At 40.2% G+C, this 24,337-nt stretch overlaps 1 protein-coding gene across 3 annotated transcripts in view; it reads left to right on the top strand.

The window, feature by feature from the left end:
* Nucleotides 1-17,517, top strand: part of nkd2b (NKD inhibitor of WNT signaling pathway 2b) — a 100,383-nt gene extending 82,866 nt beyond the window's left edge. The window contains exons 5-10 of one of the 3 annotated variants that reach the window (XM_052016363.1): nucleotides 5,793-5,920; nucleotides 6,814-6,909; nucleotides 10,883-11,030; nucleotides 11,784-11,868; nucleotides 13,964-14,091; nucleotides 15,279-17,517. In XM_052016363.1, the coding sequence (XP_051872323.1) occupies nucleotides 5,793-5,920; nucleotides 6,814-6,909; nucleotides 10,883-11,030; nucleotides 11,784-11,868; nucleotides 13,964-14,091; nucleotides 15,279-15,844 (1,151 nt within the window). In that variant the 3' untranslated portion in view covers nucleotides 15,845-17,517. The remainder of the gene's footprint in view (nucleotides 1-5,792; nucleotides 5,921-6,813; nucleotides 6,910-10,882; nucleotides 11,031-11,783; nucleotides 11,869-13,963; nucleotides 14,092-15,278) is intronic. The other 2 variants (XM_052016364.1, XM_052016365.1) reach the window with 2 other exon arrangements.
* Nucleotides 17,518-24,337: the final 6,820 nt, after the last annotated feature.

Raw genomic sequence — 24,337 nt, 5'->3', positions numbered from 1 at the left:
AAAATCCCCTTTCAGGAATACATGAGAAACATCTTCATCCAGGAATGGTTCTGGGTCTTGCTGCTATTGAAAATACATTTTCTTTTATAAGTGCAGAGCTACTTCACTGATCCCTACTGAAATTTTGTACAGTGGAGAATCTAGGTGACCCGGGTTCAATCCGCTCTTCCAAAGCTGACAGTGTGAAATTTGCACGTTCTCCCTCGTGAACCATGTGGGTTTCTTCCAGGTTCTCCAATTTACTCTTGTATCCTAAAAGATCTGTGGACTGGTAGATAAATTGGCCACTGTAAATTGTCCCCAATATGTAGGTAGGTGAGTGATAGAATCTGGAGGGAGTTGATGGTAATGTGGGGAGAATAAAATGGGATTAGGTGTAGATCAGTGCTTCCTCATCAGCAGGACTCAAGGGGCTGATTGGCCGGTTTCTGTTGTGTATGACTCTGATTCTTTGATTGCTTTCTGCCATTAGCACAAGCTACCTAAACCTGGGAATTGAAATCAACTTCAACATTTTCAACCAACAGCACTCTACCAATCATCAGGAGTTGGAATGCAAGCTGACAAGTCCTTAATAAAATGCACACAGACAAATGGGCTTTATCTCTAGAGGAATAAACCTGGGGGAAAAAGAGGAAGCTGTACTAAACTTGCATAGTCCCTACGTGTGCCACATTTCTAGATTCCTTATTATAAAAAAGACAAAGACAGCAGAAAAGGTCCAAAAAAAAATCTAGAATGAAAGTAGCATTGAGGTTAAAACTATCAGGGAAGGTCTAGCAGACTGGGGTGTTTTTCTGTAGAAAAGGATAAAGCGTAACTTTGTAAGGGTCTTTAAGAATGATGAAGTTGGTTAATAGGATCAATGTAAAGGATTTACCAACTCATGAAGCAGTGCAAAACTATGGGCCCACAAGTATAAGAGTCACAAACTCAATGAAGGATGCAGAAGAAATTACTTTATCCAGTGGTTAAAATGCAAAACTTGCTACCACATGGAAACATAAGGCTAGTAGTGGAAAATGGATTTGAAGAGAAGGTTCTCCTTTTAAAAAGAGAAAGTTTGCAGAAGTGGAATATAAACAATAGCATGGACGTGCTGAGCTGAACGGCCACTCTCTGTGCTGAACATTCTCAGAATATCTGTTAGCATCAGTAATTGGGCATGAATGGGAATGCAACTGTGTGGAATCCTTGAGGCCAAGATTATTGCTTCTAAAGTGATTCCATGAAGACCCAGTTTGAATGTCCAAACTTGGCTCCAAGGCCAGTGTCTTGGAAGGACCAGTTTTGAACTGGCACAGGCCGAATGGAAGTTTTAAGGCAAGTTGTCGCAGCAATATACTTGGTTCAGTAAAAGACATCAAGCTACTTGCCTCATCAGAAGTAGACTGATGATTTTGCAGGACTAGGAGGTGGAGCGGTTTACCAGGAAAGACTTTACTGGTAGAGTTGGAATAACAGTAGTGGATACAAATGGGAACCATTGCAAGAACCATAAAGTAAAAAAAAAGATCTCTGCTCTTCCTAACTCCTGCGGAGCAGTTATGGCTACTTTTTTTTTTAATTTGCCTTTTACAGGTTTGGGCCAACTTAGTCCACTGAGTTTGACAGTGTACTTGCTCCAAATGTACTAAACCAGTCACCTAAAACTAACATAAGACAACTTGCTTTCCTACCTGTGTCATCAGTAAATTTAAGGTTATTTCTTGGGTTCTTTCATCCAAGTCATTTTATATAAATTGTAAAAAGTTCAGGCCCCAGTATTGATCCCTGCAGCACACCTGTCATTACATTGTGCCAACCAGAAAAAGTCCCATTTACACCTGCTGTCTACTCCCTGTTAGTCAGCCAGTCTTCTGTCCATGCTACTATGTTACCTCCTATACCATGAGATTTTATTTTCTTCTGTGACCTTCGGTGTGGCAACTTCTGGAAATCTTAGAACCAGTGGATGTACTATACTGCTTTATCCACAACACGTTACTGTAAGATGCTCAATATGTTTTCAATATCTACCATTTACCAATGGGCTTTTGCCACACTGTATGGGCCCAAATTAGGCATGTGGTATTGCACTGAATGTAGTTCTCTTTCACCCCCTGCACACACCCATACTTTCTCTTTTGGTTTTCCATCTGGGTAATGAACACAGTGGATCAATGTGCACTCTGTCTCCATGTGGCTGCAGTTCCTCCTAAGTTTCAAGCAAGAGTCTTTGATTAACCAGTTCTCTTGGAATCCAATCACAAGACATGTATATATGACACTTGTCTCATGAGTGGATTCCAAGAGAACTGGTTAATCAAAGACTCTTGCTTAAAACTTGGGAGTAACTGCAGCCAAATGGAGACAACAGAATGCACATTGGTCCATTGTGCTCATTATCCAGATGGAATGTGTAAAATTATTTCAATCAAAATAGTTGTAAGGAAGACAAATTAAGACAGCTCCAATAATTCTAGGAATTCCCAGAATTTTGTAATATGAAATAAATTTCTGTGAATATTTCTTCCTTGGAATCTTTCCCCAGCAAACAAAGTTTCCTTTACTTTTGGCCTTCTCTGCCACCTGGCTTGTTCTAAACCCCATCTGGGCTATCACTTAAAAGCCTTCCTGCACGGCATGTTCCTTTCCAGCAGAAGGAATTCCTGGCCAGTATTTCTCCCTCAGCTGACATCATTTCAAAATGCATGATCTGATCCCTTATCTCATTGCTGTTTTTGCAATCTTGTTGTGTACAAATTGGCAATCGTATTTCCTATGTTAAACAGTGACTACTCTTCAGACATGTATCACTAGCTGTTACACATCTCACTATGTCCTTCAGCTGCCTGGCAATATTTGGACTTTTGACTTCACAAACATTAAAGGCATTACACTCTCAAGCTAGTTGTTCCCCATACCCTATATTTCCACTGAAGTACATTTAGATCTAGGTCGAATGACTTTGATGGGAAACTGGTTTAACCGTCTCTTGCCAGATTTGGTTTGGCTATTCTAAGCTTTATAGCATCTTACTCAAGTTTTTCCTGGAATATAACGATAACCTTGCTCTCTCTTCATTGTAAGTAATCTTTTAGACCAGCCTTGCCTTCAAGAGGTGGAAAGAGTTTATCACACAGTTGGATATTTTCCCCTGCTGCTTGTGAACTTTCCCCTGGCTCACTGGACCAAAACTTGCTAATTTTTCCCCATTTCTCCAAATCCATCTTGCTCTCTCCAACCTCATCTTGTCCACGAGACCCATCACTGGGTTCTACCCAACAAAATTCTTGACCGCCCATCTTTTCTGAGCCCAGTGTTCGCTAATTTTGCTAACAGTTCCCTCTCCTGCATTGATGCGCCATTTTCAAATGTGCTATCACCACTCCCCTCTTTAGTCTCGTAATACTCATTGCTCCTTCAAAGTATTCTCTCACATCTAATCTGCTTTTCATACCCTGAATCCTGTGTGCTGATGTCTCCTAAATCCATGCCAACCTTCTTGTCAATTCTGTTTGAATTATAGTTCTGAAATGGTCCTTTTCAAAGTTGTGTGACACTTTTTGCAGTTTTAGCTTTGGTAACTATTTCTAGTTCATCTTGGTTCATGATAAAAAAAATTTGTCACTTTCTTCCTCTTTGCTCCTCCTTTATCATCCAGCTGGATGGTCCTACACTGACATTGCCCCCATGCTCGCTCAACATCTCTGGTGTCCCAGCCTAACACTGCTTTGATTTTGAAACGATCATCCATGGGTTCCATTCTTACTAATTGAACTGCAGCCAAAAAATTATGTCCAACAGCTTCTCATGGTTCCGCACTTTAACTTTGGCATTAAGTCCTTGTCTTGACTCATCTATTGTTTGAACTATCCCTACTCTGCATCCCACTCTAAATCTTTGTTATCTCTCGACTCAACTTTTCCAATGCTTTTCCAACTTCCATAATCTATGAGATAAAATTAGCCTCATCCACCCATTACACCTGTGCTTGCCAATCTACACCTACTTTCACTCCACCAGTACTAGTCCAAATTTTAAAATGCTCATTCACTAAGGCTCTCAATTTCTGTTTCTGTTTTAAGATCCTCCCCCCTAAAATCTACATCTATGGGCAGATCTTTGTTATCTGTCCTGAAATCCCCTTTTCTAACTCTGAGTCAAAATGTTTCTTGATCAGTGGTGCTACTTAAGTGCAAATTGTTGCTGTTGCAAAGTGCCTTGTGGCATTCTGAGAATGTAAAATGTATTATTTAAATACAAGTTCCAAACCTTTAGTAGGTGAAGGTATGAAGTATTTGCTCAGAAACTGTAGGAATTTTACTTTGTTTTTGGCTACTAGCTTTGGTGAGCCATCTGCAGGCCAAGATAATTAACGTGAATGATACACTCAGGAAACAGAATTGCCTTTGACCTAATTAATGTACTGTTTATGTGACTTCACATTGGGACTGCAAGAACTTTAACAGTCTGGAACAGGAAAAGGCCATTTGGCCCAGTGAAGTTGGCTGTCTTGATCCTGTGCCATGCATTCCAATGGTCTTTTAATAGCTATGTCCGTTGTTTGCATGGGAAAAGTGTTCCCATTTCTTTGGAAATTTGTGAATCGCATAAGGGAAGACAAATTGCCTACATACACAAAAAAAAATTTAAATAACAAAATCCAGAAGGAAAGAAGATTTAATATGAAAACACCAACTAACCAATTCTTGGGTGAATTCTAACACTCTCAGGGCCAATTCTTCTGCATTGCCTTAAATTTGATCTCATTCTGAACTTGGTACCTGTATCTTCTTGTGCCAAGTTCTCCTTGCGCGGCAACTCCCTGTTCACTCACCTACGTTGACAATAGCAATGCTTTGATTTTAGAATTGTCATCTTTTTGCTCAGATTCTTTCCTTCATCTCCTCCTCCAGTCATACATTCCTTCAAAAAACTCATCAATTTGGTTCTCCTTCAATGATGGCTTCTTGGATTCTAGATTCCAGCTCACCATTGGAACCAGGCCATCAGCTCTCTTTGGCTTTGGCTCAGGAATTCCCTTCTTAAATATCTAACCCTCTTCCTACCTTTTGACGCTCCTTAAAACTGACTTTTTACACAAGCCTTTGTATCCCATTATTTGTATCTCAATTTGTGGCTTGGTAATTTTTTTTTCTAATTCTTCTGTTAAATATTCTGAGGCTTTTGTTTTGAATTATGTTAAAGGTAAGTTATAAGTGCAAGTTGTTAATGTTGATTGAGAAATAGTTGTGGTCAGAATACTGGGATGGTGCATCCTTCAGAAATGGTACTCAGGACTTTCGTTGAACTGAATCGCGGGAGTCCTGTTAGTGCAGCAATCCCTTCGTACAGCACTGAGAATGTCTTCCTAGATTTTTGTCCAAGGTCCCTGGAGTGGAACCTGAACCCACAACCTCCTAAACTGAAGTTGACACACGGAATAACAAAGAAACAGTCCAGTCTAACACTTCAAAGAACTACCAATGAAGTGCTGCACTATTAGAAATGCCTTTTGTTTTGTAAGATAAACCAAGGCTCCATTTATTCTCAGGTGGATGTGAAGGGTACCACAGCCCTATTCAAAGAAGAGTACTGGAGTCCCTGCTAATGTCGGGAGATTTTTTATATATATATATACACACACATACACATTTGGTTTTAAAGTACGCTGTGTACTCTGAAATTCAAAGGGTGCTACATAAATGCAAGTTCTTCTTCAACAAAACTAAGAAGTAGTGAAAGGATTTTGCATTGTCATTGTTCATGTTTGTAATAAATAGCATTTCGTCTCCTTCCTTCTCCAGTGGTGCTTCCCCCAGAAAAGGTGGAACCATGCGATAGAATCACATCAACTTTCACTCACGAAGATGGGGAAAAGTGTCCCAATAAAGAAACCAGTAGAGGCACAAGCAAGAAAAGGCTGAACTTTGATGTGAGTTTTGAAACTAAGATGGTGAATTGGTTATCAAATGGTTATGGGGCATATTCTGTGGCATGAAAATATTGAGAACATGGTTGGTTTGTGTCCTTCAAACAAAATGGTCTAACAAATTTTGCTGTCATGTTTACATGGCCTTTGTTTATCGTAGATACCAAATGAGGAATAATTCTGCAATCCTGCTAGGGAGGTTCCCTGAGTATGGGTAGAATAGTCAGGACTACAGTGCTGGGGACTTGTGCCTTATCTACACAATCGTTAAGTACAAATCCCTGCTGAGTGTGCAGGAGCATTATTGGTGCAGGAGTGGACCATTCAGCCCCTGTTACCCTTTTCCTGTGATTAAAAGCAAAAACACTTGAACTGCTCAACAGATTAGGCAGCATCTGTGGGGAGACAAAGTGTTAATTTAGGTTTGATAATCAGTTTCAAGGAAAGCCCACTGACTTTTAAACTACTTCTGAAATGCCACAAGAGTGCAACAAATATGGAATCTGTTAGTAAGAGTAATTATTCTTGTCTGTGTGTGTGTGGAGGTGCAGGGGAACAACTTGCATGGAGTATCCCTGAATTACTGGGCAGTAATTCACTAAAAAGTGAACTTGAATTATTCAATATTATTTTAACGGAATCAAAAATATGAAGGCAAAAGATTTTGTTGGTTAAGTTAGAAATGAGCAATAACAGCCCTAAGTGTAAGGCAATGCTGAGCCACCTCCACTTCCCTACAACAGCAGACTTCAATGGAAATGTGAACCAAGATTCTGCCATGCTGCCACGTTATACGTTGGTGTGGTGATGTACATTGGGTTACAACATTTCAATCTGTTGAAAGAATCCCACAGTAGAGGAGAGATTTAGAACAGAGAAATGCACTTTCTTTTCAGGAGCTAGAGTGTGACGTGTCTGTTGAAGAAGATAACCATCAGGAATGGACCTTCACTCTTTATGATTTTGACAACAGTGGCAAGGTTACTAAGGAGGTACATTTATATTTGTTTTGCTTCTTAGGATGTTGTGGTGTTTTAAGTTGCGAATTTTGCAATTGTACAGCAGCTCATGGGTGGGAGAACTGGCTACAAGTACATAACCAACTTTCTCCAAACTTTCTACATTTTTGTTATTATTATTTATTCTACAAACTTTCACCTTGGTGTAGAGGAGCACTTGATTGTCGGTCGGACAACAGTGGGCCAAATGGCTGTTTTGTGCTCCATGACTCTGACAACTGACAGTGCACAGATTCTAAGGTTATAAATTGTATTTTGCATGATACTGTAAATCCCACCAAAGCTTGCTGATCCAACTGAGATCTTTTCAATATATAGAGGAGTGCCTTTTCTAATGTTGCCACTACTAGAACAATTCCAAGAAGCAGTTTAATGCAGTTAGTGGAGCTGGTAAAGAAAAAAAGGGGTGATAAATGTGGATGGGGGAGTCAGGGGGTGGGGTCATTCAAAACTGAGGGTGTAGAAATCTTTTCTCACGGGGTGGTGAATCTCTGGAATTCTCTGCCCCAGTGGGTGATGGAAGCTGGATCATTAGAAATATTTAAAATGGAGGTGGATAAATATTTGATGGATCGAGGAATAGAGGACTATGGAGAAATGGCACAGAAGAGGAGTTGAGGCCAGCACAGATCAGCAATGATCATATTCAATGGTGGGGCAGGCTTGAAAGGCCTGATGGCCTACTCCTGCTCCTATTTTCATGTGTTGTGTTCTTGTGTGTAAGGAGGCAGTTGGTATAGTGGTATTGAAACTGGTAAAATAGAGGCAGGGTGGAAGGGTTGAAAGTAGATGACAGGTGAGAAGTGGGGAGGTAAGGAGGCAGTTTGTATTGCAATGGTACTGGAGCTGTGAAGCAAACATTTCTCAAAGCTTAGGGAAGTCTTAGCTATGTGAAGCTGAAAGCAAACTAAAACATGGAGAAATGCTTCAGTCAAAGGCCAGAGGAGGCAACTTAGGTAATATGTTCTACAAGTGGTTTTGTCCATCTTAAGTCCATCAATATTGTTGGCATGGGAGAAGCTGAGGCAACAGTATTATTCAAACACATACGTTGAAAATAGGAAATGAACAATCTCTTGCAGGGATTCTCATGTGAGTTTAGTTTTTATTGCAATAAGATTCCAGGAATTTTTAACTTGTTAGCTTTGGATCAGTCCTTAATCTCTGTACAAGTTCTTTCATCCATTATATTACACATTTTCTTTTTAATTGTTTTTCCCCAACATCTGTTCTTTGTCCTATGTGTTTTGTATGGTTTGCCTGTTTGGAGCAAAGTTGTCATGCTTTGTTCATTTGAACATTGAAGTTTAAACTGAATTATCTGTGTGAGCTGTAACAGGTATTTTTTCCCCTTTTGTTGATTTTGGCTAATTGTAAAGCAAGCAGTGACTGGGCAAAGGCAATGAAGGGAAGTATAAAGGTCTGACTGGTATTGAGATTTGACTTGTCAATTAGTGGTTGTGGCAGTGAATTGATTGAGTTGTTGCTTCCTGCACAGATCGGCATGTAGCATAATTTAGTATGATGTCGCCAATTAACTTGGGTTCTAACCACCAAAGTAGTGCTTCCCTTCAAGATACCAAAGGTAGTTGGCTTTTCACAAGTTCTTTGACTTTCTATACTTTACAGAAGATAGTCCTACAGATTACCACATCTACAACCAGGAGTCAATTCAATGCAACATTGGTTACTCACCAACTGATTGCAAACAAATCAATCTTAAGTCTTTACACTGGGGTCCTTGCAAGCCAGATTCACTCATGTCTGCTGGTTGCCCACTCGCTTTGCATTCTGGTGATATTTCTCACAAATGAAAAGGAATATTTGCTAAGTCGATGAAACACAAGTAGAGGCAGGAGTGGGCCATTCAGCCCCTTGTTCCTACTCTTCCATTCAGTTAGATTATGGCTGATCTTTTTACCTTGGCACCACTCTCCTCTACTAACTCCATAATCTCTTGATTCTGTTAAGATCCAAAAATCCATATATCTTGAATAAACTTGGTATTTAAATACCTCAGCCTATTTGAGTAGAGAATTCCAAAGATTCATTACCCTATAGTGAAGAAATTGCTTCTCATCTGTATCCTGAATGGCTGACCCCTTATTTTGAGATGGTGACCCATCCCTGCATTTGCCCTGTTGAACCCCATTTCGAGATTGCTTCTCATTCTTCTAAATGAGAGATAGTATCCGTCTGATCTACTTAATCTATCTGAAAAGACAGCACCCTCCCCACCCCCACTCCCCAAAAAGAATCCTTTTGCAACTTCCTAACTGCATGCTGTATTCTGCATATTAATTTTTAATCATTCATGTACAAGGAACACATGTCCATCTAAACAACAATGGCTTTTAATCCATCCCCATTTAAAAAATAATTTGCATTCTTTTTACCAGAGTGGATGATCTCACATTTTTCTATGTTATATTCCATCTACCACATTCTTGGCCACCCACTTGTCAAAATTTCCCAGAGGCTTCACTGCATTCTTCTCAAAGCCCACAGTGCCATCCAGATTTCTATCATCAACAAACATGGATATGTTTCACCTATCCATCTCTAAATCGTGACCAACTGCACCGTCCTGCTTGTCATTGCCTCTTGACTGGAAAATGACCCGCTATTCCTATTGCTTTCTGTCGATTACCCACTCATTAGTCCATAGAACATTACAGCACAACACAGGCCCTTCGGCCCATGATGTTGTGCCGACATTTTATCCTGCTCTAATATCTATTTAACCCTTCCCTCCCACATAGCCCTCCATTTTTCTACACCGCTTTTTTTTATCCCTATTACCATGCATTCCTATTTTACCTAATAATGTCTTGGGCGGCACCTTCTCAAAGGCCGCCTGAAAGTCCAAACACTCCATATTCACTGGTTCCTCCTTAGCTGTTCTGCTAGTTGCAATCTCAATAAACTCTATACCAGACTTTTTCTTAAGTCATGTTGTCTCTCCTTAATCATATTATTATTTTCCCTAGTGCCCTGTTACCACTTCCATCAATAATTTCCTACCTGGTGTCAGGCTCACTGTGGAAGTTTCCAGACTTTTCTCTAAATAGTTCAATTTTTTGCATTTTTCTTTTTGATACCATCTTTTTAAAGTGAAAGGGGTGGATTTAAAGCAAAGAACCTAGTAGACAGGTGAACATTCCATTAACTTGATAATATTTTTTAATCTTACTTTGAGGGTGTGGGAATATGACAGGTTGGAAAGTTGCTCCAGTTGTATGAAATTGTGGCTAGACTGCAATCAGAGTATTTTGGATGTGCAGTACAGGAAGTACACACTGGCTTTGGAGATGGTGCAGTGCTGATTAACCCAGAGAATATCAAGGTTCATTTCTGAGGACATCAAGGTATTTAAGATTTGATGGTGTAAAAAGGTAGAAACTATTTCCTCAGCTGAAAGGATCCAGAGCAATGGGCATGTAACTATGAAATTAGATTGTTATCGGCCAGAAAAGACAAGGAATGGTGGAATTTGATCTAAAGGGTTATGGATGCTTGCTTGTTTGTTAATGTCAGGCTATACTTTTTGTTGGAATATAGCTTTAAGGGATATGGAGCAAAGGTGGGCCAACAAATTGAGATCTAGGTCATTTCGGGTCTAATGGTATGGCAGCATAGGCTATGGTACTCAATAGCTTTCTCCTGTTGCTATAAGAAAACTCTGGTCACCATGTTAATCTTTAACTTTTCTTTAGTATAAAAATAAACTTAATGATGTTATCAAAGGAACATACGAAGAAGCCTGGAATTTAAACAGTAGTTTGTAAGCTCTCATCTTTGAGATTCAGAATATTACACAGGGTACAGAGGAGAGTCTGAATTAGGCACATGTTCTAATATGAGGAGAAGCTTCTGTGCACCAAAGAATTTTTCAATGTGAAAAATGAAGTTGCTAACCACCTATATATGTTCCTTTTACATACAGGATATGTCCAGCCTGATGCACACCATCTATGAAGTCGTAGATGCTTCAGTGAACCAGTCATCCACCAGCAGCAAGACTTTGAGGGTAAAACTGACAGTGACCCCTGAACCTCCCCAAAGGAAGAAAGATGGCCTTGCCAGTGGTCAAGGTAAACCAGCTGATGTTTGTTTACCCCTGTACCATAAGCCCAACCTCGGATTGATTACTTTGTCTCATTTTGTCTTTTATTGTCCATGTTTGCTTTCATAACACACTAGATTCCAATATACCTCACTGATTTCGCTACGTTAAGAAAAATGAAGGTGCTTTTCTAAAAGAAAATCATGATTGAATTGATATCCTCGCCATAACACGATAATCCCGTTATGAATTAGTCAGTATGTCTTCGATCACATTATTAACAAAATGATAGAGGGGTGAGAGTGGAAAGCATCCTCAGTTCATCATTATCTATACAATGTAGGAGGGCTTGATGCAGAGATGGATAGAATTTAAAAGTGCAGTTTATCCTTTCCTCAGCAATATGCTTGAATTCCATCCCCTTAAGAGAAACCAGCTGCATGAATGTGATATTTCTATTTTCCCAGCCCTTCTAACAGTCTTTGTATATGAGAGCTACTTGTATCAATTTATGACCATTTTGTCAAGTTGCTTAATGGCCACTGGGACCTTGATTGAAGTCAGAAGAGGTTCAGTTTGTGTACCTAGCAGCTGAGAGGAAGGAGAGAGTATCTTAATTCTCTGATGAATTCAATCCCAGATCTCTCTCTCTCTCGCTCTGCTCCACAAGACACTATGTAAGCCTTCACCTGAGGGAGTTTTCTTCAGAGAACTGTGAGGTCGCAAACAGCAGCTGAGCTGCACAGATTTATACACGGGTTTTTGTGTTTACCTTTTGCAGATCGAGAAAGCAGTCGGAGTAGGAATGAAGTCGAACATGTGGAGGAAATGAAGAGTCCAGACAAAAGGCTGTCTGCCCAGCTGAGGTACTGGAGGCTAATCCATTTCCTCAACAGTGGACCTTGGTATTACAAGGATCATTGGAAAGAGAGATGAAGTGGGAAAAAAACATATTCGACCCTGGGAGTGCTGAGCATTTAAATATGTTTTTGATTTCCTAGCAGAATGTGGCAAGGTGAAGGCTTTTGAGTGGCATGTTTCTGAGAGGCTGAACTCCTGGTAGAATCTCCCTCTAGATAAGAATACTGACTGTTTAAGCAGCCATGCATAATTGGAGCCATCTCTCCAATTTTTGTTATCAAAACTAAGAGAAGCCATGAAAAATTACCTTAGATACTTTTTTAAGTAATAAATTTATACCCCCTTTGCAGATTAATTACATTCTATTTCATCACTCAACTTTGACTTTGATGCCAATTCTTAATTCCTTTTCACCATTAAAGGGCATCCAAAAATCTTTTTAATCCCACATACAGTGTTGTCCCCTGTAAGTTCACTCCATGCTTTCTTTGTGTGGGTGTGTGTATGGGCCTTTCCCAACCTTTTTGCTCCATGTTATTAACTTTATGTTCCCCTTGATTTGAACATGCTGAAAAATGTTTCTGTATACAAAGTCATACAGCACAGAAATAGGCCTTTCAGTCCACCAAGTCTGCACTGACTATCAAGCACCCATCTTCACTAATCCCATTTTATTCTCCCCCACATTCCCATCAAGATTCAGCAAACCCTGAGACTGACACCAAAATGTTTATCAGCTTCCCCCAGGTTCTAACACTCGCTTACACACTAGAGGCCATTTAGAAGCCAATGAACCTGCCAAACTGCACACATTTTGAAATGTGGAAGGAAACCCCATGGAGGGAGAATATGCAAGTTCCACATAGACGACAACAGGGGGTCAGGATTGAACCTGTGGGTAGTTCAGCCATGATCATGTGGAGTGGAGACAGAAGAGACTGCAGATGCTGGAATCTGGAGCGAAAAAAACCAAATTGCTGGAAGAACTCAGCAGGCCAAGCCGCATTTGTGGAGGCAAAAGGGTAGTTGACGTTTTGGGTCTTGACCTGAAGTGACGACCATCCCTTTGCCTCCACAGATGCCGCTTGACCTGCTGAGTTCTTCCAACAGTTTTTTTGCTCCATGATCACGTTGAATGGTTGGGCAGGCTTGAGAGACCAGGTGGCCTACTCCTGCTCCCAGTTTCTTGTGTTCTTAAGCCATACTCTGCCTATCCAATTTGCCAAAGAATCTTGCAACACAACATCTTTTGCATTCAGCTCATCTTTCCTTTGGTGCACTTTGAACGAATTATCTGGTTAGATTGGTTGCTGTTCTTTCCCCACATCCATAATTATTCCCAAAAGCTCCAAGTTTCTTATTATTAAATTTCTGTTCACTCCAAATCTTTTCAAATCAGATGTCCAGTGGTTTTCTACTCTTCAATTTTTTTTAAAAATTGGGGGTATTTTATTCATTTCCCTTTTTATCCTTTCTTAAATTTAGTGTAATTGCCAAAGATTTTTTTGTGACAGCTCCATTAATTTTAGTTTCTAGCTCTTTCACAATTCAACAGATTAAAATCTAGGGTGGATAGTTTATGTTCAAGTCAGTTCAGCAATATTTACATTAGCTACTTGGCACATTTTTTTGATAGTCTCCAGTAATATGTTCCACTCAATTAACTCTTCCCTTTCTTGGCATAAAGAACAATGGGAATAAACTGCTTGACGACTCTGCTTTTCTTTCAACTCTTAGCTTCTGGATTTTTATTCATTGCTTGCTCATCATTTGTTGTGTGCATATTGAAGGAACTTTCATTATTACCACTTGAAAGTACTTGACTGTTCAGCCTTTTCTTCGCCACACTTCAGTTGATTGGAAAACTGCCAGGTCAAGGTTCAACCAAAACAACAAGGGGGAATGTAAAGGGAGACTTAATTTGAAGTGTAATTGTGCTTTTTCCAGGCCTGGGTGGGGAAATAAAAAAAACATGGCCAGTATTTGAGTTGAAAACACTGGTTTAGGGTTGAACCTAAACAGAGCCCAGTTCCCATTATGTTGGGTGAATCAACCGTGGAGTAACAAAAAGAAATGTCAATTATGTTTTTTTTCTTACAGAAGATATAACAGTGACCAGCAGCATTCGAATATTCGTGAGCAATACTGTGTAGATGAAAACACAGAGAGAAGAAACCATTATTTAGACTTGGCTGGGATAGAAAATTACACATCCAAATTTGGACCAGGTATTGAATTAAATGGCTACTCCTCCTGAGTTCTCATTCTCATTCTGATTTTCCTAGATATTTAGATCACTGGTTTGTGGGTCTTGTTGGACAATTGTGCCCGTTTGAATTGGCTGGTTATGCATTCAGCACAGAAGGAGGTCATTTAGCCTATTGTGGCTAACTGAACGGAGGGAGGCATGAACATTTTCATCTTCTGCATCTGCCACCGGCATTTACCCCAGAGATCAGGAAAAGTTCATTGATTGCTTTGAACAAGGAGAAATAAAGTATTTGTGGTTTGGTCTCCTATCTTCTGTGTAATTGAGTGAGTATATACTGTAAATTCTAGATTGGACAGAGATGCTGACTGTTCCTCCACTATCCCTAGCTCACCCTGCACAACAGCTATTGCCCCTGCCCCTTTTCCCTCCACATTGTTTAAAATTACCTCAATTCTTATGAAAGACCTGAAGAGCAATGTTATATGAGCATGGTTGAAACTTCACTTTTAAAGCTGAGGGAATAATTTTGCATTACTCATTGTTATAGGTTTCTTAAACAGTGTTATTGAAAAAAAAAATTAACAGAGAAAACAGTGGAAATGTTTGGCATACCAGCTTAACACCTACAGAGAGATGGAACTATTTTAATTTTCACATCAATGCCCTTTTTCAATACTGAGAACCAGTAAAGATGCAGCAACAGTTGGGTGGGAAGGAGAGAACAGGTTTGTAATAGGGTGGAAGGCAGATTAGATGATGTTTATCCCTAATTATTTCTAGTTCTATTGAAGGATTCTTGGAACAGAAATGTTAATTCTGTTTTCCTCTCTACATACAGTATGCTGCCTGATCTGCTGAGCATTTCCAACATTTTCTGGTTTTATTTCAAATTACACCAACCATTTTATGTATTTTGTTTGTATTTCTGATGAAATAACTTTCTGCAGGCCAAGTCTCCAGTATTAGATGTAGCTGCTATCAGTTACCTCAGTAGCTCCCAGATAAGGCTTTTCCACTTAGAAATGGACAAAGTTTCCAAGTAACGCAAGATCATCCAAACATTTGGCAAATGAGAAATCTAGATGAGACTAATTTCATTTGATTAGTAATAAAAATGATTGATTATAGCACAAGAGATCTGATATATTTTCCTTAGTCAGCTTGTCTCATTCTGTTGTCTTTGGTTTGTCTCTTCCCATTCAGGGTCCCCACCATTACAGACCAGGCAAGAACACCATGGGAAAACCTCTCACTCCCAAAGCAGGTCACGATCCCAGGAATCGGAGACCCATGGCAGTCACCAGCGTCGATCTCAACTCCTGCTGGACCAGCCCTCTCCAACAAGTGGAGCCGAGCTTCGGTCAGGCGAAGCACATCAGCGGCTGAAATGCCAGGAGAAGTTGCTTGGCAAGTCTCCCAAAGGGGCAGGGAAAGTTTCTGCTGCACCTGGCCAGAGCAGCGGAAATAAGGCAGGTAAAGGTCTGCACTACCACTCCCAGCCCAGCCATGCGGGTTATGACCATTATCACTTCCAGCAGCAGCAGCAACAGCACAACCATAAAAAGTACAGGCAACGAATGAAAGACGCCCACTCCCCGCTGAAGACAGCCCACGTTCAGCCCCTGGCACTGGAGCAAGAATTCATACGCGACCTTCCGCCGGTCATGTCAAGCGACGGCTATGTTATGCCAGTTGTTCAGAGACATGAGCACCATCACCACCATGAGCACCACCACCATCATCACTACCACCACTACCATCAATCGTGAGGAGCCGGCTACAGCGGCAAGCAAGAAAGAAAACAAAGCCCCCAGATTGTGGGCTGTCCTTTGCCTGTCCCCGCCACTACTGTACATTCTACATGCAGTACAATGGCGGTGGACATTTCTTTTGAGCTGAAGCAATGAAGCAACAGTTGGGGACTTTTTTTGTCTGAACTGATACATGTGCAAATCTCTTTAGGGTTGATAATCACTTTTATTTTATCCTCGTCCCCAGTGCCTGCTTGACTTGGGTGAAACGTGCAGCTCCTGGCTACACAAAAGACTGCCCATCACAAAGCACAGGCCTACTTTATATTTTTTATTCATAATGATATTTGAAAAATAATCCAAGAAGATTTGAAACACCACTGCCGTTACTCTGCTGCATAAGAAATGTAAACGTCAGAATTTATTGTTTTATTATTAGCTGAAATGGACTTCAGTTTCCTCTTTACTGGACTGGAAATATTTCGGCTCACTTGCTCTGTGGTGCTGCAGATATGAGCTACCATGATGAACCATCAATAATGGAGCTGTAAGCTCATTCCACAAATCATTTAGTGAGTTGCTTCCTTTGTCAAAGCAAGATTAACTTCACTGTGGGACACCAATCGGTGTTTAATGTTATGAACGGAAACATAGAATAGTCTATCAGCATGTATTAAAAACACCATAAGGATGAATGTAACACATAGTAACCATTGTTAAAAATATAATTTATTCATATATTGATAAATCTTTTATTTTTAGTTATACTTGCTAACATTATCAATTGGGATTTGTTTTCATTGGGAATTATTTGGCATTTTTTGTTTCTTAAGAAACACTTATTTTTCTTGTATTTCTCGTGTATGGCATTGCGATCCATTTCAATGCAATGTACACAATTTTGCATTGTCTTTACCAGCCATTTACAAGAATCTCTACAAACCCATTTTCACCTGTGAGAACTGTACACCTTGAAGTAGTTAGTGACGTGTTTGTGAATAGGCTGCTAACACAGTAGCTACACCTTGCATTAAACTCAGTTCTGTTTCACCCTTGGTAAAGTTCCTTGCAACACACCTCATTGTATTTGAAAGAGGATGATTGGGAAATGTTAATGGTAATAAATATTTTCACTTCTGTCGCTACCAATCCCTTTTATTAAAATAAAACTCCAAAAAAGTTGAAATGACCATTAATCAATCCAAGGCTTAAAATCCTGCATACACTTAGAACAGAGCATTTCAGAAACTGACTTGAGCTTAAAAAAAACAATTTCCAATCTAGATAATGCTGCTTTTGATGGAAGCCCCACATCAGAACCCCTTTGCAACCTGTTATTCATGTAAAGCTTCACTGCCTTGTCCAGTTGCCAGAATGTTTCTGTACTTCAGGTCATTGTAGAAATGTATTGAAAACTTGGTCACAATCAATTTGGAGCTGACCCATTTGTTTAAGAACAAAGGCAATATGTTACTGTAATACTTACATTCCAATTTTGTGTGAATTTCTCCCATATTATGTTGACAGTATTTTCCCAAATATGTTATTAAAAGTAGTCAATACCGTATTGTAGTGATATTTTTGTAAAAGAAAAGACCTTTCATAATAGTTCTACTTTATTGGACTTCGCTGCGATTTTTTTTGTATAGTGTTGTATATGGACTTAATTAAATGTATTATTTATTTAACAGAAAGCACTGTGTTTTCATTTGGAATGTAACATGCTGTCAGAACCTCCATGTAACTTGCCAGATATCTCATATTATCCACACCCAGAGTTCTGTGCACAATTTTGATTCCTTTATTTAAATGATATACCGGCATTGAAGGCAGTCCCAAAGAGAGAAACAAGGCTCATACCTGGGATGAGAGGATGGTCCTATCCACAGAGTCAGAGATACAATACAGAAACAGTCACCCATTTACACTTATTGTACATTAACCCTTTTTTCTCACCATATCCTTATCACTATCACGAATGGCTAAAGACATTAGATCTTTGGAGTTTAGTAAAAATGAGGAGTGATCTTATTGAGAGACATATGATCTTTAGGGGGCATGATAGGATAGATGTTGAACTTTTCCACTGGTGAGAGAACCTCAAATGCAGGGATGTGGTTACAGGATTAAGGGATGGTCATTTAAGTGAGGTACAGAGGAACAACTTGCAGAGGGTGATGAATCTTTGGAATTCCAAGAGGATTGTGGAAGCTGGATCATTGAAGGTGTTTTAAGGAGAAAGTGTATACATTTTTTGAATGAGCAGGGAATTGAGGGTATGGGAAGACTAGCACAAGAGGAGATGCAGGTCTCATCTCCTCATGGCCTACTGCTCCTATTTGCTCATGTTCTTTAACTTTGACTCTGCTGACAAGTTTGACAAGTGAAACTTTGCAGAATACCTTTGGCTTTTTCGATTATTAAAGGTATTTGCACATCACAAACTATGAGCAGCTCACAAAATAGTAAGACTATGTACAAACTGGAGATTCATTTTTTTCTTGTTTCTTGAAAACCTGGTTTTATTTAAGGGTGATTGTTAAACTAAAAGAATGCTTTATTTTATCTTAATTCATCATCAGGTGTTTTTGACAATGCCAGAATTTATTTTCCATTCTTGGTTCCTCATACCTTCACATTGGTGTGTTTGGAACTCCATGGAGGTCAGACCCTGTGATGACAAAATACCTCCCTAAAAGATGCCAGTAAATGGTTTCAGAATTTATACCACCCCAACAGTTTCACTGTCTCTTTTAATAATGGCAGGATTTTATTTCCAGATTTAAGAAAACAATTCAAATTCTTTAACAGCTATTGGAGTATGAACTGCAGATTATTAGCCCAGCACTTTAATGACATGTTTCCACCCCCCCCACACCCATGTTAAATCAATACATTTTAATTTGGGTGTTCAGGCAATTAAAATCTTGTCTTTAAAAATGAAAACAGAAATGGAAAGTTGAAAAGTATGCAAAGTCTGTAAAATTGGAGGAAGATTAAAAGAACTGGAGAGTGTATTGACGAGAAATAAATCTAAACCTTCACACCTTTATTTGTATTGTGGACATTAAAGATCACAATGAAAAATATGGCAGCTGAGATCGAGTGGGTCAAGGATTGGGAGAGGGCTGCCAGTCAGAGGTGGAACAGAGGCCTAGATGGGATGCTTTGTTCACCAAGAGTTTGGGGCCTAAATTGGGGGAATGAGCCAGGTAATTGGTGAATGAGGTAAGTAGGACCATAGTGGGAAAGAAGGAGAGAAGTAAATAATGGGAGTTTCATTAGTGGATTCCCAGCAAGGAATAAGTTATTAAAACTCATTTCTCCCTGGAATACCTGACGACAGATGCTTTCAGGACATTGTGGACTAATATCCTTAGCCCTGATCCAAGAAGCATTTGATGTAAACGAGCAAGTACAATTTGTGCTGGAAAATGGTAATTATTGTTTTTCATCTTGGAGGTGGGGGAAGGAGTCCACTTTCATTCACACAGCACCGACAGCGCTATGCAGTGCAATTTCCAGCCCACTGTAATTTTCTGTTAAGGCATCAGATTAATCTTTAAGTATCTAACCTGCTAAGATTTAAAGGAGGTCTCCATTTGAGCACTGTTGAGGACTATCATGAGGAAGCTGAAAAGAATTTAAAGCTCGGAAGTCGTACACAGCACATGAAAATCTGTGAGAGGTTGGATCAGGACAGTCACCTGATAGATGGAAACAATTATTTCACGGCTGATCTTTTTACTTCAGTGTTACTTGCCTGCACTAACCCCATATCCTTTGGGCAACCCCTCAGCTTCTCATAAATTGAATCACAGTCAATTAAGTATTTATATAATGTAGCCACTACTATAATATTGGGTTATGGGGGAGTTAATTTGGGCACAGGGAGTTCCCACAAAACATGAAATAAATGACTAGGTAATTTCTATTTTTAGTTAATAATATCTACTCGTTATACTGGTCTTTGTTCTTTGAATGATGCCATGGGTCTCGCTGAGAGGGCAGATGGTGTAACAGGTCATCTAAAGGGTGACACCAACATCGCAGCTCTCTCTCTGTACAGGACTGGAGTTTCAACCCAGATTATGTCCTGAAGTCCCTTGATGTGACGCATACCCATGACATTGAATTTAGGCTGAACAAAGGTTGCTGTCTAAACCTAAATAGCGGAGTTATTGTTAACTTCATTAGCTCATTGTCATTGGAATTTGAGGGATTATTTACTCCAAGTCGTGAGATAAGAATTTTATCTGGTGCTCTCGAGTTTGAACATAGCAACCTTTGCTCCAGTTGTTCAGAAATTTGACTGAGGATCAACAATTTAAAACTGTCATAGAGTGAGAAGAAAAAGTTTGGACAAGTTTCTGTATGCGGAGGTTGTTGGACTAAGGAATGTTTTGCCATAGGGAGAATCTGAGACAGGCACCGTTTGCATTTTTTGAGAAAGATTGGATAAATATTTGAAGCAGAGGATGTGGGTTGGTTTTAGATTGTTCTAACAGTCACGGTTACAATGGGCCGAGCAGCCTCTTCCTGTGCTGCCAAACTAATTAATTTCTTAAAAAGTTTGAAATTACAGAGTTTTATTTCTCAACCAGAAGTCTTCCCATTTCCCATTGTTTTTTCACAGTGGGTCGGTAACAGGATGTGTAGATTTAAATTACAACATGCAAAAGAAAACATCCCCTTTTATTTAGTGGGCCCACCCAGGGTGAAATTCAAAGATTTTCCCCAAAGCCTCACTGGTTTTGGAAAATTTGAATTTTAGATGTTATAAATTAGAGATCAGGCTGCTGGGAATCTACATCTCTGCCAATTTATGGTAAATATGCTCTTGATTCCATTAAGCAGTTTTACCTTGCACCACTTGGCAGCCCCTCATTTAAACTATGATTCTCAGCACTGAAACACGGATGTTGCCCTTAACAGTTCATTTAACCCTTCATAAACTTAAGTGCTTGATTTCTCTATCCCGAGCTATTCCTAGAAGTAGATAAATTTTATAAGCTGATCTTCTCAGCTCCTCTTTTAATGGGTTATTGATGCCATTGAGAAGGGCTCCAGTTTCTCTAATCTCTCAAAATTAAAACTCTTGTTTCTGATGTCACCTCCTAACCATCAGTGCTCACAAGGACATGGCAAGTGCTTGGTAAATTAACATTAAAGGATTAACCTCTGAAGAGATAAGTCAATTAGGACCATCAAAACTGTTACCCTCTTAGACTCTGACAACTTTTTAAGATCAAAATGATACATTTGGAAAAGAAAGGAAACTAGAAAAAGGATTTTGAACAAAGATGTGAAAAAGCACTTTGATTTTATCAGAATACACTCATGAGTACACTGAAAGAGCATTTAAATACATTGAATTTTATTGCACTGCCCTTCACTTGGTCACTAGATTCTATATTTTTTGAGGTGATACTTTAATGCAGGTGATGCTAGTGTGAAGTGACTACCTGTTCTTGTCTGGCCTTGAGGCCTAGAATAGTGAGCCAACCAATCCACCCCTAACTCTGTCCTCATCCCTGCATTGCAGTATCCTGCACCACTATACTTTCCATGTACCACTCACCTATCTCACATAAGCAACTGGGTTAAAACAATTTTAATTCTTTTGTATTGATCTTTGGCACCCTGCTCATGATCTCTAAGGAAAGATTCGACCATCTGAGGTATTGCCATTCACTTCAGATGTTAAATCAAAGAACCATCAGGCCTTCAGGTAACTGATCCAATAGCACCATTCAAAGAAGTGCAAAGGTGTTTTCAATAGTTATTTCTCAACAAATATACCTAAAACAGATTACAGGCTGGGTTAGATAGCCCTTGGAAACAAACACAGGATTGCACAACTAGTGGCTGCCTATTGCTTCTGATGAAGCATACATCCCAGCTTGGTGCTAACTTCCATGACCGCTATGTGCATCCAATGCTAACCATGCAGATGTGTGATTCATGCCTCTTAACAGGGGCCAATAACATATGTGAGCTAACACTATTTAAAGCACATCCGCACTGAGTAAAGACAGCCTACACGTAAAGGGGAGATGCATTATTTTTGACCAGGAAAATAATGGCAAATACTGGCTCCAAAGGTTTCAGACAGTGGGCTGAAAACCACGGCAGAGAAGGGATGGAGATGAAGAGAGATGTGGGCTATTGACAAGGACCAGAGGGCTTTCCAGAGCTAGTGGAAACAGATGGCCATTGGAGGCCAATTAGAAGCCAGATATGAAGTCCAAAAACCTCACATGTGGTCAAAGTCTATGAAAATATCTGCAAATTTCATTACCACCCTCAGTCAGTGCTCACTTTTCATTCACCAAATTCTCTATCAATCAGGAATCATTCCTACATTCAAAGGTTTGCCCTCACCCCCATGACCCTGGCACTGCAGCAAACCTCACACCCACATCTCAGGGTGGCACATACAGCCTGCATTTCAACCATGACAGGTGCATTACCCAGACTGTAGAACAGTCATTGACGCTCTGCTCCCTCTCTCTTGGAAGTCAATCTGAAATGCACCTGGAAATGACAGGAGCTATGCAATGGGATCAAAGGTCTTTGTATATCCTTGCCCCTTCCCTGTGCCTTCCGTGCGTCCTCCCTCCACTCTCCCCACCAAACTCAGCTGGGCTCACTATAATTGTAATGGCTGGTGCTGATTTCCCAGCCAGTGGCAAAGCCACACCAATAGAAGATGACTTTGTTCTCATACCTGGCCCTCCTTACTATTGTACTGCCCCCATATCCCAGAACCTCTTCCAATTTACAAAGCTGCAGATGGTCTCAGCTTGCAGCTCCTACGTACCCCCTCTGCTCTCTGCTGCAAACTTACCTTCGTGTCTTTGTCCTTCCATTCAGCCAAGAACTGCATACAGGCTGGGGCAGTTGAGGAGCAAGAGGTGGAAAAGCAAAAGAGCATAGATGTGTCCTGCACCAGCTGAGCACAAGACCTTACCCAGAGCTTGGAGGTGATCCTCCCTCACACTGAAGTGATGTGAACTTCCTTCACATGCTTATGGATCCAGCCATGATACAGTGTCTGATGACTGATGTCCCATGGGAGACACAATATAAGCTACCAGCCCTCCTCTTCTTCTTCCCCTCCTCATGTTCCAGCTCCTCTGTTCCTCATATAGTAATTGCAGCAAGAGATGTCTTTTCACACTTCCACTGTTGCGCAGCCAGCCACAACCAATCTTTGACCTGCTGTGCCAAATGCTGAAGGGCTGTCCCAGAGGGACCTAGGCAGAAAGAGAATCATTCCAGCAATCTGTTCTATCAGATTTCCAGTGATAGCCAACCTTTTGTTGTATGCACACTGCTCATGAGTCGGTGGTGCCAGAAGCCATGTCACCTAGTAACCAAGCTTTGGTTACTCGTGATGGCTCAAGTGTAGTTAGCCACAAAATAAAGTCATCATGACTCCTGTCAGTATGTTGGGGGTTCACCTCAAGGCCTAATGAAGTCAAACACAAGCTAAATGTTGAGGGAGCAGAATCCCTTTCAGTTGTGGTACATCTCAGGGTTGACATTTGGCACTCAGAAATGGATGTAGTCAGTGGCAGCCTGCAGCTTAAAGAAACCTGCTGGTTATAGTGGTTTTGTGATTCAGATCCTGGACTAATGTTTGGGAGGCTTGAGTTCAAATCCCACCACTGAAGTACTGGCATCTAATCAGCATTGCACACTGACTAACCCTGAAATGTTACTCTGCTTCCTTCCATTGGGCAATTGCTACGTACACACTGATCTCCTCAACAATACGGTATCCAATATGACCTTAATCACAAGTATATAGACACTGCTTTGGAACTAAAACCATCAGAAAGCATGCTGCTGAATGAGCATGGTGCTCATTGTCTGGTGGCTACTTTGTTGCTGTTTTAGGGGAAGTTGATTCTCATATTTCCCCATAATGGTGATTGCACTTCACTAGTTATGAAGAGCTTCTGGATGGTTGTGCTAGTTCAAGCTTCTTTAATTCATTCCATTGCATGAAACCTAACCTTGAAATCTGATGTTGTTCCATTTGATGCCTTTTCACCCAGGGTAAAATCCAATCTGTGGTTTAAGTCTGAATGTAACAGTGATCTCAAGCTCCAAATTAGTATATCACCAGCTGAGTGGAAAACCAATAAAGTTGGTGCAGTTGGGAAAACCTTATTTCTGGCCCTTGCTCTAAGGGCTTTGTTGTAATCCAGTCTAACATAACAGCAGCCTTATTTTCAAACTGCAATATCTCCACATTCAATAAATATGTCACCAGAGACACTGGCTAACATGATAATTAAGTGGGACACTCCCATAAAGGGTGTATTTTTCCTTTGTTCTGATTACTCCAATGACTGCAGACTTTCATTGATGTACTTAACTGGAAAATGTCAAAACACTCGGTGCCACAGTCTATTCCTGCTCCATAAACAACTGATTTTCCATAAGGCCTTCAGAATCCAGCAGGAACTTACAGTAAATTATCTGTGAGAACTCTCTGTT

The sequence above is a fragment of the Pristis pectinata genome, chromosome 5 (assembly GCF_009764475.1).
Source record: "Pristis pectinata isolate sPriPec2 chromosome 5, sPriPec2.1.pri, whole genome shotgun sequence".
NCBI lineage: Eukaryota > Metazoa > Chordata > Chondrichthyes > Rhinopristiformes > Pristidae > Pristis > Pristis pectinata.
The sequence above is the reverse complement of the archived record's forward strand: the minus strand, read 5'-3'. Positions and strand labels throughout refer to the sequence as shown.